This window comes from Physella acuta, unplaced genomic scaffold (genome assembly GCF_028476545.2).
Source record: "Physella acuta isolate Inbredline_101_S28 unplaced genomic scaffold, ASM2847654v3 ptg000756l, whole genome shotgun sequence".
Classification (NCBI taxonomy): Eukaryota; Metazoa; Mollusca; class Gastropoda; family Physidae; genus Physella; species Physella acuta.
Genome location: NW_026732274.1, coordinates 412,175 through 427,328, shown reverse-complemented (window position 1 = coordinate 427,328; position 15,154 = coordinate 412,175). Strand labels below are relative to the sequence as shown.

The 15,154-nt window shown below is 32.4% G+C and overlaps 1 protein-coding gene across 1 annotated transcript; it reads left to right on the top strand.

Annotated features, from left to right (window-relative positions):
• The first annotated feature begins 247 nt into the window (after positions 1-247).
• LOC131950357 (serine/threonine-protein phosphatase 6 regulatory ankyrin repeat subunit B-like) lies at positions 248-13,176 on the top strand. Its single transcript, XM_059312458.1, has 4 exons — positions 248-433; positions 7,800-11,604; positions 12,791-12,848; positions 13,131-13,176. Exons 1-4 carry the CDS (start codon positions 248-250, stop codon positions 13,174-13,176), a joined length of 4,095 nt encoding a protein of 1,364 aa, XP_059168441.1.
• The last annotated feature ends 1,978 nt before the right edge of the window (positions 13,177-15,154 follow it).

Here is a 15,154-nt window from a genome sequence, read left to right as displayed (position 1 = left end):
ATCTGAATCTGAATCTGAATCTGAATCTGAATCTGAATCTGAATCTGAATCTGAATCTGAATCTGAATCTGAATCTGAATCTGAATCTGAATCTGAATCTGAATCTGAATCTGAATCTGAATCTGAATCTGAATCTGAATCTGAATCTGAATCTGAATCTGAATCTGAATCTGAATCTGAATCTGAATCTGAATCTGAATCTGAATCTGAATCTGAATCTGAATATGGTTGCGGATGCGGATGTAGAATGGATGTGGATGTGGATGTGGATGTGCTTGTAGTTTTGGCTTTGGATGCTGATCTGGATATGGATGTAGATATGGTTGTTATTTTTTATGTAGATGTAGATATAAGCGATGTAGAAGGTATACATGTAGACGCTGCTGTGGATGTGGATGTGAATACGGATGAGATTGTGGATGTGGATGTGGATGTTGGTGTGGGTGTGGATGTGGATGTAGTTGTTTATTTAAGTGTGGAGATTACTGCAGTTAATGGTAAATTTACAAACATAGTTCTAATTTTTTATAAAAACATATCATGTTAACATGTTGTATACATGCTTCGTTAAAATGCAGACACGGTTGACTGATCTCTATGTTAGAGCCTCAAGTTGTCGACGTGTACACAGCTAACACAGCACACCATTCAAAAGACAAAAATAGAGAACACTGGAACGCTTTGTTGAACGATAAATTTAGATCTGATAGTCGAGAAACAAAAATCCTGCTTATCTTGGTTAAAGAATTTTCGGGGAATAAAATGCTGTGCTTGTATCCCCATATGGTCATTTCTATAGAAGATGCTTATTTCATTAATTCAGATACATTTCTTAATATTTGCTTTGATAAAAACGTATTATTTACTTAGACTAACCACTGCCCTAATCATTTCCTCTAGACCTAACCATAAGCCTTCATCCCTAAGGTTTACTCCTAGCCCATAATGGTGTCCTGGCACCTAATACCTAGCCTCTAACCTTCAACCAACTTCAACAAAAGAGAGTTTTTTGGCATTGTATTGGTAGTGATTACAGCAGAGAGTTTGGCTCTAGAAAGTCGAATTTCGTTTGGCATTGGACTATTGTAAATATTTTAGTGATATCGCACTTATGGTTAGTTTAATATACAGAAATATTAATAACATGCCTACGTTTACGTTTTCTTTTTTAATCGGCACTTGAAATAGATGAGACTGCGTGGCCTAGAGGAAGAAATGTAGACTGCTAATCAGAGCGTCTCGAATTCAAATCAGTTGAATGTCCATGAGTCCACAAATCTCTGATGATTACCTAACGTAAGTTAGGGAAACAAAGGCGGCTGGGCATATTGCTGACCACACTATCTATGAAACAGATAAACTCTACTTCATCTGCCCCATGTGTCTTGGGCACTACCGGGAAATGATGTAATACAAAGCAGCTCATTCAGTAAAATGAAATTCTAGGAAAAAGAATACAGAATTGCTACATTCCTGGGTAATGTGCAGTCTTTTTAAAAATAAACATCATTGAAATCTTGAAATTCTCTCACTTGAATAGTTGATTTATATATATATATATATATATATATATATATATATATATATATATATATATATATATATATATATATATATATATATATATATATACATATATATAATATATTAATATGTAAGAAAAGTTGGTGGCTTAAAAATAACTAAGTAAAACAAAGTACCATTGATGTCATTTTAAGCATCTTACAAATAAAATGTTTTTTCTTATAATATAGCATCAATGTGTGTGCTCAAAGGTAAGACTACAAATACAAATGGCATGTTGAGTGAGAAATGCAACGGGCGCTGAGTTGATAGTGTTTTCTTTTTCTCTCAACCGAAATCAAAATTAAAATAACCACATCAAGTTCAAATTCAACAGCAAAGAAAAAAACAACTGAAAACGCGTCCCCGCCCCCCCCCCCCCAGATTCGCCTTTTTAACCGGATCCGGAAATATAATAGTAACAAACATCTAATAACCCAACCTTAATAGTGATACTAACGCTAACTATGTTTATTACTTTTCTGTTTTTGGTTTTGTATATCTACATTAATTTCCAAAATTAGACAATTAAATTAGTTTTATATTTTCGTCTCTGTTATCAACGACTTTATTATATCGGTGTATAGTTTTCGGCTTTAAATTCTTAATTTGTGCTTTGTTTAACAACCAATAACGCCATTTTATTTTGTTTATAGACTCTACAAAATACCTTATCTTGTAAACTTGGTCTACACGTAGTTACTGTACATCGTTATTATCGAAATACGATGACGTCAAAAGTTATGTATTATGTGATAGACATAGTTGCAGAGTGACAGAATAGCGAAACTATTATTAAATGAAACAAATGGCCCGTTGAGGAAGAAATACAAAGGGCACTAGGTTCTAAAACGAAACTAAAACTAATATCATCAGTTTAACTTCAAATTTAACCGGAAACGAACAATGTCATTCAAAACAGATTTTTTTTCCAGAATCGTCATTTTAACAGGATTAAAGCTTGATCTACACGTAGTTACTGCATATAAATACTAAATATAGTCTTAGTCGCCCGTAAACCTTGCACTGAAGCTCAAACGTAACAAAACTCGCATTTAGAGTTTCCTTCAGGCGACTCTACAGGGGGTACGTTCAACGTAATAAAGTTTTTAGAGAAAATATACTTTTACCAGTGTCCGCTCCCTCCTGGATATCAAATTTCTTTTTTTCAAACTGTGTCTAATCTCAGCCTGTAAACTACCTTATACACAACATACCTGCATGTTTTTCGTCTTGAAAAATAAAGGTTTAAAGCAAGCGTATCTTTATACTAGAATGCGGATTTGTTTACAGAGATTTAAAAAAAAAACAAGTCTCGTATTTGAAAAGTTGTTTGGTTTAAATTGCATATCCATGTTGAAATCTATAAATCTGAATTTTAACGTGTAGGCTTACTAGCATAAATAATTTTTATAAAATGTGAATTCAATATGGCACTTCTACTCCGTGTATACGTTGGGGAAAAAACAATACAAATTACTTTAATTAGTGTCTATAAACTATACGATGTGCCTGTTATGACATATTACTATCATTAATTAAAAATAATAAAAATAAAACAGTATTTAATTGCATGAAATTGTGGCAAAAATGTGTCTTTTATGTTTACTTAATAACCGACTTTTTAATTTTATTTCTCCTTATTTTCATTCAGTAAGGTAAAATTTACAATGCCACTGTTTAAAAATATAGTGACTATGAACTCAGGACATGTATTCACATATAAATATGTTTTGTGATAGACATAGTTGCAGAGTGACAGAATTTAAAAATCACTTTCTAAAAATGAATGTAAAAGAAAATTGCATATACATGTTCAAGAAAAATAACTTAGGAAATTCCGAAGATTACCAAACGGGGAATCCCCATTCGTTTTTTATAACTACCGACCCATTTCCTCAAAAAGTTTGAGACGTTCAGATCAACAAGACATGTTAGCGGGATTGGAATGTTTTGCGCGAAATGGTTTCCATATTGTTATTCACATAGGCCTATTTAATTAATGTTTAAACTGATGAACAATTTTTAAATATACTATACACACGGTACTCAACTATCCAGTAAGTATTTTTGAAAATTAGTTTTGAATTGATGTTTGTAATTTGAGCGTCTCGTCATTTAAAGCTATGTATTCAGTGTATATATATATATATATATATATATATATATATATATATATATATATATATATATATATATATATAATGCATTTGTATAAATGAAAATGTCTTGGGTAATTGTTTGTGTGTTTGTCTTTGATGTGATCGCCGTGAATTAAAGTATTCTCGTGGGAAATCCCCAGTGTCTATTTTAGCACCTGATCCATTGTCCGTTTATATGGTGTGCTACACACATGATTCGGTACAGAATGAATCAACAGTGAAAAACTATTGAATGAGCCAGCGCACTCTGGGCACCTGTAGGGCCATATGGAGCTTACTTTAATTGCAAATAGAACAAATAACTAGGGTCATGGTGGTCAATTACGGGAGAAGGACGCTTTCCTGAAAGACACTTGCGGCTTTCGGGCAATGCTTCCCATTCAGGCAAGTGTCCATTGGGGTATTTATCGCTTTCGTTCAAGTGTCCGTTCGGTTCGATAACAAATGATCTCCGACAAAATATAACAGACAAAATATTACAGACAAAATATTACAGACAAAATATTACAGACAAAATATTACAGACAAAATATTACAGACAAAATATTACAGACACAATATTGTAGACAAAATATTACAGACAAAATCTTACAAACAAAATATTACAGACAAAATATTACAGACAAAATATCACAGACAAAATATAACAGACACAATATTACAGACAAAATCTTACAGACAAAATATTACAGACAAAATATAACAGACAAAATATTACATACAAAATATAACAGACAAAATATTACAGACAAAATATTACAGACAAAATATTACAGACAAAATATAACAGACACAATCTTACAGACAAAATATTACAGACAAAATATAATAAACAAAATATAACAGACAAAATATAACAGACAATATAACAGACAAAATATTACAGACAAAATATTACAGACAAAATATTACAGACAAAATATTACAGACACAATATTGTAGACAAAATATTACAAACAAAATCTTACAAACAAAATATTACAGACAAAATATTACAGACAAAATATCACAGACAAAATATAACAGACAAAATATTACAGACAAAATCTTACAGACAAAATATCACAGACAAAATATAACAGACAAAATATTACATACAAAATATAACAGACAAAATATTACAGACAAAATATTACAGACAAAATATTACAGACAAAATATAACAGACACAATCTTACAGACAAAATATTACAGACAAAATATAATAAACAAAATATAACAGACAAAATATAACAGACAAAATATTACAGACAAAATATTACAGACAAAATATTACAGACAAAATATTACAGACAAAATATAACAGACAAAATCTTACAGACGAAATATTACAGACAAAATATAACAGACAAAATATTACAGACAAAATATAACAGACAAAATATTACAGACAAAATATTACAGACAAAATATTACAGACAAAATATAACAGACAAAATTTTACAGACAAAACATTACAGACAAAATATAACAGACAAAATATTACAGACAAAATATAACAGACAAAATATTACAGACAAAATATTACAGACAAAATATTACAGACAAAATATTACAGACAAAATATTACAGAGGAAATATAACAGAGAAAATATAACAGACAAAATCTTACAGACAAAATATTACAGACAAAATATAACAGACAAAATATAACAGACAAAATATTACAGACAAAATATAACAGACAAAATATTACAGACAAAATATTACAGACAAAATATTACAGACAAATTATTACAGACAAAATATTACAGACAATATATTATCTCACGGACTAAAGATCTCAAGACAAATGGCAGTCAATAAATAAATGTTTAAATCAACTAAAATCATCCAATACACTATCACAATTTTGCTGTGAGATATTTGGTCTAAGATCATTTGTCCATGACATCATTTGTCCTGATACATTTTGCCCAGGTATCTTTTGTCCTTGAGATAATTTGTCCTGAGATAATTTGTCCTGAGATAATTTGTCCTGAGATAATTTGTCCTGAGATAATTTGTCCTGAGATTATTTGTCATGAGATCATTTTTCCGTGAGGTATTTTGTTTTAGATATTTTGTCTGAGATCATTTGTCCTGTGATTATCGCATTTACGCAAGTGTCCATTCAGATATTTATCGCATTCAGGCAAGTGTTGGTTCTTGCGTGTGTCGTATTCGGGCTAACATAAAAACTATTTATGGGATGAGTGATGCGAAAAAAACAAGATTTGTTGTTTTACAATAGAGGTGCAGCGACACATAGTGTGAAAACTGCTGATCAACCATTAACATTAGCCAACATCAAATTGCACATTACGTTTATAAAACACCCTGTTTTGACATTATAAAACCTAGGAGTATGACTGGACGACATTTTTGTTGATTTCTAACACTACAGTTGTAGAACTTACATTATCGACTTACGTGAATTAATAATGTCTATAATAACCAGTTTGTTTCTAAGCAAAATACCTAAATTAAATGTTTATTGTATCCTACTTTGGTTTGACATTTAAATCGCTTTTGCTATGCGACAGCACTGTAGCTAATTAGCTAGCATTTAAAAAACAAATAAAAATAAAGTAGCTTAACAATCGCAAAATAAAGTGCAAAATAGCTTTGAGTTGTACATTTAAAAGACTGCTCTCTAATGATTGTATTTACCAAAGAACACATTTAACTTGTACAAACTTTTCTCATCAAAACAATAGACGCTTCAATGTATATACAGTGGTGCTTGCATAAATTGTCGAATATGACAAATCAAACATTAATTGTATTCCTTTTTTAGCTCACTTAAACGTTATATTTTTCCTTTTCTTAGCTCACGTCAAAAATAATTTATGAGCTCTCCTCAGCCTAATTGGTATACTGTAGTGGTCCTAGGACCTTTGACCACAGGTGCTTTGACCATAGGGGGTTTGACCATAGGGGGTTTGACCACAGCGGACCTTTGACCACAGGTGCTTTGACCATAGGGGGTTTGACCACAGCGGGGCTTTGACCATAGCGGTGCTTTGACCATAGGGGGTTTGATCATAGGGGGTTTGACCATAGGGTGTTTGACCACAGGTGTTTTCTCTGCAGAGGGTCTTTGATCACAGGTGGTCTATCAACTGGTGTTTGATCACAAGCGCTGCGTCCGTCTTTGATCATAGGTGTTTTGTCCACATAGGGTCTTTGATCTCAGGTGTTTTGTCCACATAGGGTCTTTGATCTCAGGTGGCTTGTCCAATGCTGTCCATATATGGTAAGGATTTATTTTAAAAGTTGCTAAATTATATTTTAAATATCGACATGATGTAATAATATGTTAAATCATCATGTATAAATACAAGTCATCTAAACAACTCTATGTCAAAACCATGGGAGAATCTTGGAGAGTATAGCACGTATTATTTTTTATCCTTTATATATGCTATGTATTTTCAAGTAGGCCTACATCTACATTATTTATTTGTGAAACTTGTTATATGTCGCATTATTTGTGTTTCATTTATATTTAAAATAAATCTATGAGGCCTAGCACCAGCCTTTATGTGGAGACTAAAATATAGTTCTTGGCTTTTTTAAAATACATGTTGCTTTTTACTCTCAGGAAACATGTATACAATCGTGTTAATTGTATCACACTATGATCAAAGCCGGGCACAGCGCTTGTGACCAAACACCAGTTGATAGACCACCTGTGATCAAAGACCCTCTGCTGAGAAAACACATGTGGTCAAACCCCCTATGGTCAAACCCCCTATGGTCAAACCCCCTATGATCAAAGCACCGCTATGGTCAAAGGCCCGCTGTGGTCAAACCCCCTATGGTCAAAGCCCCTATGGTCAAAGCTCCGCTGTGGTCAAACCCCCTATGGTCAAACCCCCTATGGTCAAAGCACCTGTGGTCAAAGGTCCGCGCACCACTGTAGTTAGGTATTTGTTAGGAATCGCATAATTGTGTTATTTGTTTACATCTGTCGATGATTTTTACACTTGTATTGCTAGTATGTAATAATTAAAACTTTAAATTATTGCAGAATGTCGTCTTTTTAAATATGATTACGTTTATTTTGTTCTTGAATCTATTCAATTTCAGAGTTTTTTTCCCACCAAAATGGATGCATCTGATGAACATACTTTAGAGAAAATAAAAATAGCTATAAGTCATCATAATTTAGTTAATCTTGAACAAGCAATTAGAAAAATAAAAAATGTAAAATCGCTGAATAAAATTCGGCGCACTTTTCTTTCGACAGTAGATCAAGGTAAATTGGATGTAGTGAGTATATTACTTACACATGGAGTCAATGTAAACAGTAGAAACAGCAAAAGGCAGACAGCGTTAATAAAAGCTTCAGAACATGAACGTCTGGACATAGTTAAATTACTGCTGGAGCACAAGGCTAATGTGAACTTGGTTGACAAAAACAAAAAGTCGGCTCTGTGTTATTCTGTAAAAATGAAAAATGTTGAGATTGTGAGATTGTTAGTAGACAATGGCGCAGATGTTAATTATAGATCGTTTACTACACCACTATATGAATCATGTAAGTGTGGATGTTTTGAACTTGTGAAAATTTTGGTAGAAGCAGGAGCTGATGTGAATAAAAAAGATAATTCAGGAGACTCCCCACTTTGTAAATCTACTTGTAATGGAAACCTAGACATTGTAAAACTATTGGTAAAAAAATGCGCGGACGTTAACGAAGGCCTATCTCCGCCTCTATTTTACGCTTGTGACAATGGACATGTTGAAATAACAAACTATTTAATAGACGCTGGAGCTGATGTAAATTTCATCAATTCGGATGGAGAATCTGTACTCTGTAGATCTGCTACTAAGGGTCATTTTGATATTGTAAAGCTTTTACTAGAGAGGGGTGCTGAAGTCAACAATAGAATAAATAGAACTGGAGAGACGGCACTTTTATGTGCAGTTGGGGGAGATCACTCTAGCATTGTAGAATTGTTACTTCAGTATGGAGCCGATGTAAATATGGTTGACGGAGAAAGAAATAACGCGTTAGGTATCGCATTAAACGGTGAGAATGTAATAATAGCTGCAATTTTACTACAGTATGAAAGTAGAACATATACTGTTAATAGTTGCTATGTACGCAGTGCATATTCAAGTTTAAACCAAACAAATAAATCTGGTCGGAATGTTTTGATGTTAGCTGCTATGAAAGGTTTTTACAGTATAGTAAATGACTTGCAAAAACAGAGCGATCTCTCTATATTTGATGTCGATGGCAATACAGCTTTTATGTTAGCAGCCATGAATGGTCACCTGGACATTGTAGAGTTACTGTATGACGGTACTGTGGATGTTAACTTTAAAGGACAAAACGCTCTCATGTTAGCAGCTATTGGTGGACATGTTACAGTTGTGGAGTGGCTGATTTCTAAAGGGTTTGATGTCAACAAAACAGATCACTGTGGTAACACAGCTCTGATGCTGGCTGATAAACCAGAGGTTGTTGAGGTGTTGTTAAAATATGGAGCAGATGTTAAAGTGTGGAAAGATGGAAGAAATGCACTGATGGAACTTTTGTCAAAGAATTATTTTACATCTCCGCCTTATCAGCACTACATCTCAAATAATTTTGTAATTTCACAACAAACAGTTATGAAAAGGTTATTACTGCTGACTAACGATTTAAATGCAAAAGATAACAATGGTGAAACAGCAATTTTAAAAGTGTTAAAAAACAGTACATATAATAATTTAACCAACATAATTTTAGATCACCATCCTGATGTCAATATAGTAGACAATGAAGGTAATTCACCTCTAATGCTAGCTGTACAAAATCAAAGAGTAGAAATTATAACACGAATACTCTCTTGTACACACGATGTTAATCATAAAAACAAGCAGGGTAAAACAGCGCTAATGTTTGCTGTAGAAAAAATATCATTGGAGCATGTCAAACTACTTCTTGCCACCAATCTTGTTGACGTTAATATTGTGGACAATGATGGTAATTCAGCTCTTATGTTGGCTATAAAGGTAGAGAACGATAAACCTAGTTTTTTTTACAATATTCATCTACCAAGTGCAATAATACAAGAGCTACTTCATCACGACGCTGACGTCAACCATGTCAACAACAACAAAACCTCGGTGCTCATGTTGGCTGTACAGAAGAGATTTATACCAGCAGGAATTTATAGGGACATTGACATGGGGGATAGTGAAGGGAAGACGGCGTTAATGTATGCTGTAGAAACATGCCGTAATAAAGATGTAGTGCGGCAATTGTTGGGACATCACAAGGCTGATGTTAACGTTGTTGATAATACAGGAGAAACAGCGCTAATAAAAGCTGTTAAAAACAGTAAAGAAGATAATGTCAAGATTCTGTTGAAGCATAAAGCTGACATTTATATCGTAGACAAACAAGGTCGGACGGCGTTAATGTGGGCTGCTAAAGCAAAATGTGATAGTCGCTATATGATCACATTATTACTAAAGACTACACGATTAGACCAAATCACACAACAGGTCAGTAGTCACAAGTCAGCTTTAGATCAAACAGACATTAAAGGAAGAACGGCTTTAATGTGGGCTACTAAATGTGGTGACATAAGATTCATGGAATATTTGTTGGGAAGAGGAGTTTGTGTTTCACAGATTGATGCTGCAGTAAAGAAAATACTGATAACAGTAATAACAAGAAATAGATATGGTAATGGTTTTAAACTAACAGCATCTGGAATCAATTTTATTTTGAAATTTGCATCAAACTACCCAAATATGTCGGAGCACATTTCGATTAAATCAAAAAACCTAGAATATTTTGATCTTGCGGATAAAGATAGTAACACATTACTTATGTTGTATGCAAAACATGGCCCATTTAACTATGGCAGTTGCAATACGAAACTCCTTGAAATAAAACAAGATGTAAACGCAGTAAACAAATACAAAAAAACAGCTTTAATGATAGCTTTAGAAAACAGAAACTACGAGTTTATAGAACAAGTCTGTAAACTTTTTAAAGAAGCTGATGTTGTGTGTCCTAAAGGTAGAACTTTACTCATGATGGCGGCACAAGCTGGTTTAGTTGACACGGTGAAATATTTGGTCAGTAAGGGGTCAAAGGTCAACCAGGTTGATAAGAAACAGAGAACAGCACTCATGTATGCTTTATATTTTAAACCCGTATTTCGTTGGCATTACAGCAAAGCGTTGGAACTGATAGAATATTTGTTATTTCAAGATGCGGATGTTAATGTTTCTGATTACAAACATGAAACTATGCTAATAAAACTTTTGAAACATAAAGTCGATGCTCATCTTTTACCTGTCATTAAACAGTTGCTAAACAAAAATGCACAAACTAATGTCATGGACCGAGAAGACAGATCTCCGCTAATGTTAGCCATTATACAATTAGGTCTGAAAAATCAACGACAAAACAAAGGATCTACTGATAAAAACATACAACCGATTATTAAAGAGCCCAATCAGATAGTGCACCTCTTGTTAGAGAAAACTGATGACGTCAACACTACAGACAACAAGGGCAACACAGCTCTGATGCTGGCATCTAAATATGGGTTTAACAATGTGGTCCAGATTTTATTAAAGAAGACAAACGACATCAATAGGGTCAACAAAAAAGGCCAAACAGCTTATGACTTGGCATTAAAAAATGGACATTACAGTGTCGTACAGACTTTGGTAGACATCAAAGCAAATGCTAACTTAAACGATATTTTAGAATTTGAATCAGTTTTTTCTGGTTTACACAAGTTACATGAGAGATCGGTTTGTAATAATACCGCAACTCGTGACGTAGAATTATGGACAGCTTTTCTCAATGAGTTGGCTCAACAGTCAGCTTTAGCCATAAACAGAGGAAAAAACTCATCAAGTCATATTTACAATTCTGGTGAGTTAAAATGTTCAACATCCAAAATAAAGATTTTCATTTTCTTCTTCGTTCTTAATCTATATAAACAAGCTAGAAAACAAGCTGTAAACGCGCTTCCTACCATCCCCACCCATACATGGTCTTAGTGAGCTGTGGTTCACGCTATGTTTACCTTCGTGGAGTCGGGTTTAGTGACGGCTATTAGGGGCAGATAATTTAGTTTGAAACGATTTCAAACGTTGGGGGGGGGAGGAAGGGGGGGGAGTTATGGTCCTTAACGAGCTACTTATAGTGTTTTAAAGAAATATTTCAGTGTCAGCTTTGGTACTGTCGAATTCACAAAATATGAATTACTGAAAAGTAGAAAAAAACAACAACTAAATAGCGGCGTATGTTATGCCGCGGGCCGGCTCGTTGTATTATAAAACAGAAAATGCTTTAAAACAATCCCGTATTATCTGTCAACCTGTCTTTTTGGATAAACTTCCATTTTCCACCCAAGAACAGTCTGCAAGGCAGTAGTATTTAAATTTTGGAGTTTTTTCTTCTTGATTTTAAGTAGTCCCTACCTAGTGATCTACTGATATGTGAGTTTTTCAATCAGGACTATTAACGTTATCGATCAATTGCTCTTGTGTGCGGCCAAGCAGTCCTGTAAAATGTTCTACTTATATAAAACTTACATAGCCTATATAAAACGGTATTCAATGTATGTCGTGATATCGGTTTTGAGATAGAAACATTACTTTGTTCAAAAGAAATAAAAAAAACAAGGCAATCACAATTCTAGTCTCTTCTATTAAGCGAGAAACTGAGATCAACTGTACATGTATGTTTACACATATATTATGTTGTTGGTTTTTATGTTATTGCCAGCGGGCAACATTAGTTTTAGTGAATGGTATTAATTTTTTATGAAATAATGCCAGAATACATTTAAACTAGGATGCCAGCCTTTTCGACCAATGTTTACATTTATGAAAAGTTATATAACGACAAGTTTAATTAGTAGTTTTCTAACCCACTTATAACTTACCTTTTCCAAAGTCGTTAAACAAGTGACCGTAAAATGTACAAACATGGAAGCCTATGTTATATGTTAATTCGGCGAACAATTAGAAATTAAATACTCTTTTATACTTGGCGTTTTATTTATTTCAAAATACTGTCAAAATGATAGTGCACATTGTTTACAAACCAGCAGGTTTGAATACATGGACAAGACACACGCCTTCTAACCTTGTTCAAGATAGTAACTCAAGGTAAGATGTTTTATATTTTTGTGTAGGTTTTGTCAAGGAAATCTTTAATTTCAATGGTAGTGCTTTAATATATTTGCATATCTACAAGTATTTTCTTTTTACTTTTATTGTTTAGAGATTGGTAATTTGACTGAGTTCTATACTTTCATCATACTTTAAACTAAGTTTGAAAATTATCACAATTGGACATTTCAGTGTTGAAAAATTGTAATAGAGCACTACAGCAGAAAAGAGATTGTCTGTAATTACAGTTAATTTTAATTAATTTTTTTAATATTACAGGATATTTAATTTCAAAGATTTACTGAACAAGATTTACGAGGTATAGAATAAAAAAGTTATTTTATAAATAAAATTCATATATGTAATACATTTGTATCTTCTGTAGGTTGCATCCTACTATGAAAGCTTAAAATAAATTTACTTTTGTACAATCATGTAAACGTATGATATATTTACTGTTTAGCCAGGTGCTGAAATAATGAATGATGTTCTAAATAGAATAAGAGAACACTTCAAAGACGACTGTATTTCTGTATCTATTATGTTAAGGATGTTGTTTTTAGATGTTGTAAGCCTGGGAAAAGTGGAGGAACATGTTTCCTTTTATGCAGGTAGAGTATATTTGTCCACTATTGCACTATATATATATATATATATATATATATATATATATATATATATATATATATATATATATATATATATATATATATGTATATATATATATATATATATATATATATATATATATATATATATATATGTTTATATATATATGTATATATATATATATATATATATATATATATATATATATATATATATATATATATATATATATATATATATATATAGATATATATATATATATATATATATATATATATATATATATATATATATATGTATATATGTATATATATATATATATATAGCGAGAGAGAGAGAGAGAGACAGAGAGAGAGAGACAGAGAGAGAGAGAGATTCTTTTACCTTATCACTAATAACATGTTTCCTTTAATGCAGGTAGAGTATATTTGTGCACTACTGCACTATATATATATATATATATATATATATATATATATATATATATGTATATATATATATATATATATATATATATATATATATATAGAGAGAGAGAGAGAGAGAGAGAGAGAGAGAGAGATTTTACCTTATCACTAATAATTATGTTAGTAAAGCGTTACTGAAATGTATGTAAACACTACTTTTGTTTCTGTAACAACATCAATTTCATTGTTGTTATTGTGGGTTCTTCAATAAACTCACACGAGCAACAGTAGTTGTGAAACTATAACTTTATTTACACTTTATACACTACAGTGAAATGATGAATCCATAGTAAATCCATAGATAAACAACTAGTATAATCTAGTATAAGTACAGTCACGAATCAAAGTGACGTAGTGACATCCTACATTCACAATCACAGTCCAAGCGCAAGCACCCGTTCACCTTTCGCTCTACCTTTTATACGGTCCATTCTCTCCCCTTACGTACATGAGCGATCTCACCCAAAAGCATGGGAAAATACATGACGAGTCGCTCAGACAGTCCTTCCGCTAGCCAGGTACTCTACATTCATGCAACTTCATGTAAAACACAATATAATATAAACATACCTAATTATACAGTCTGTGACACGTCCCCCCTTCAAATAAAATTTTGTGTAGTGTAACAAAATTTATAAATACAATATTGGTAGGGCAGGATCATGTGCCAGACAACAAAAAATTGTGTACAACTCAAAGTAGAGTAAAATATATTCTTTTTAGACTAAACACTTGTAGTCATAAATTTATAGTGCATAAAAATACAACAGTATGTATTGACTATATCACTGATAATTAAAATATGTCAGTGTTTTGAACAAAAACTTTAAATGTACAAGCATTATATGTAATATTTAATGCATCAATATACATTCACATAGGAGAAAAAAACATTTCAATTACCCAGTCACTGTAGTATAAATAAACTACATCAGTTGGGATAAATAATATACCAAACTAATTTGGTATAGGACTTAATTTCAAAACATAACACATAGTTAAAATACTTAAAGACTTAATTCAACTCATGAATTAAATAATTATATCCTATGTAGTAAAAAACAACCTTATCATCAAGGCATGTTATTACCACGCATGAGTAATATACTTTGTTGTCTCCCCTAGTCGACCCATTTCAGTCATATCTAGGTCACAACACAACAACATTCTTGCCTTTCACAGGTATCGACTAATACACAATTCATCATTGAGACTTCCGTCTTATTG

What these genes read in the sequence shown, in the direction of transcription:
- LOC131950357 (XM_059312458.1), top strand. Translation starts at nt 248, where the DNA reads ATGGATGTGGATGTGGATGTGGATGTGCTTGTAGTTTTGGCTTTGGAT. An exon ending in AAGTCATATTTACAATTCTG is followed by an intron (nt 11,605 to 12,790) that starts GTGAGTTAAAAT and finishes ACAAACCAGCAG; the next exon opens with GTTTGAATACATGGACAAGA. An exon ending in GTTCAAGATAGTAACTCAAG is followed by an intron (nt 12,849 to 13,130) that starts GTAAGATGTTTT and finishes TTAATATTACAG; the next exon opens with GATATTTAATTTCAAAGATT.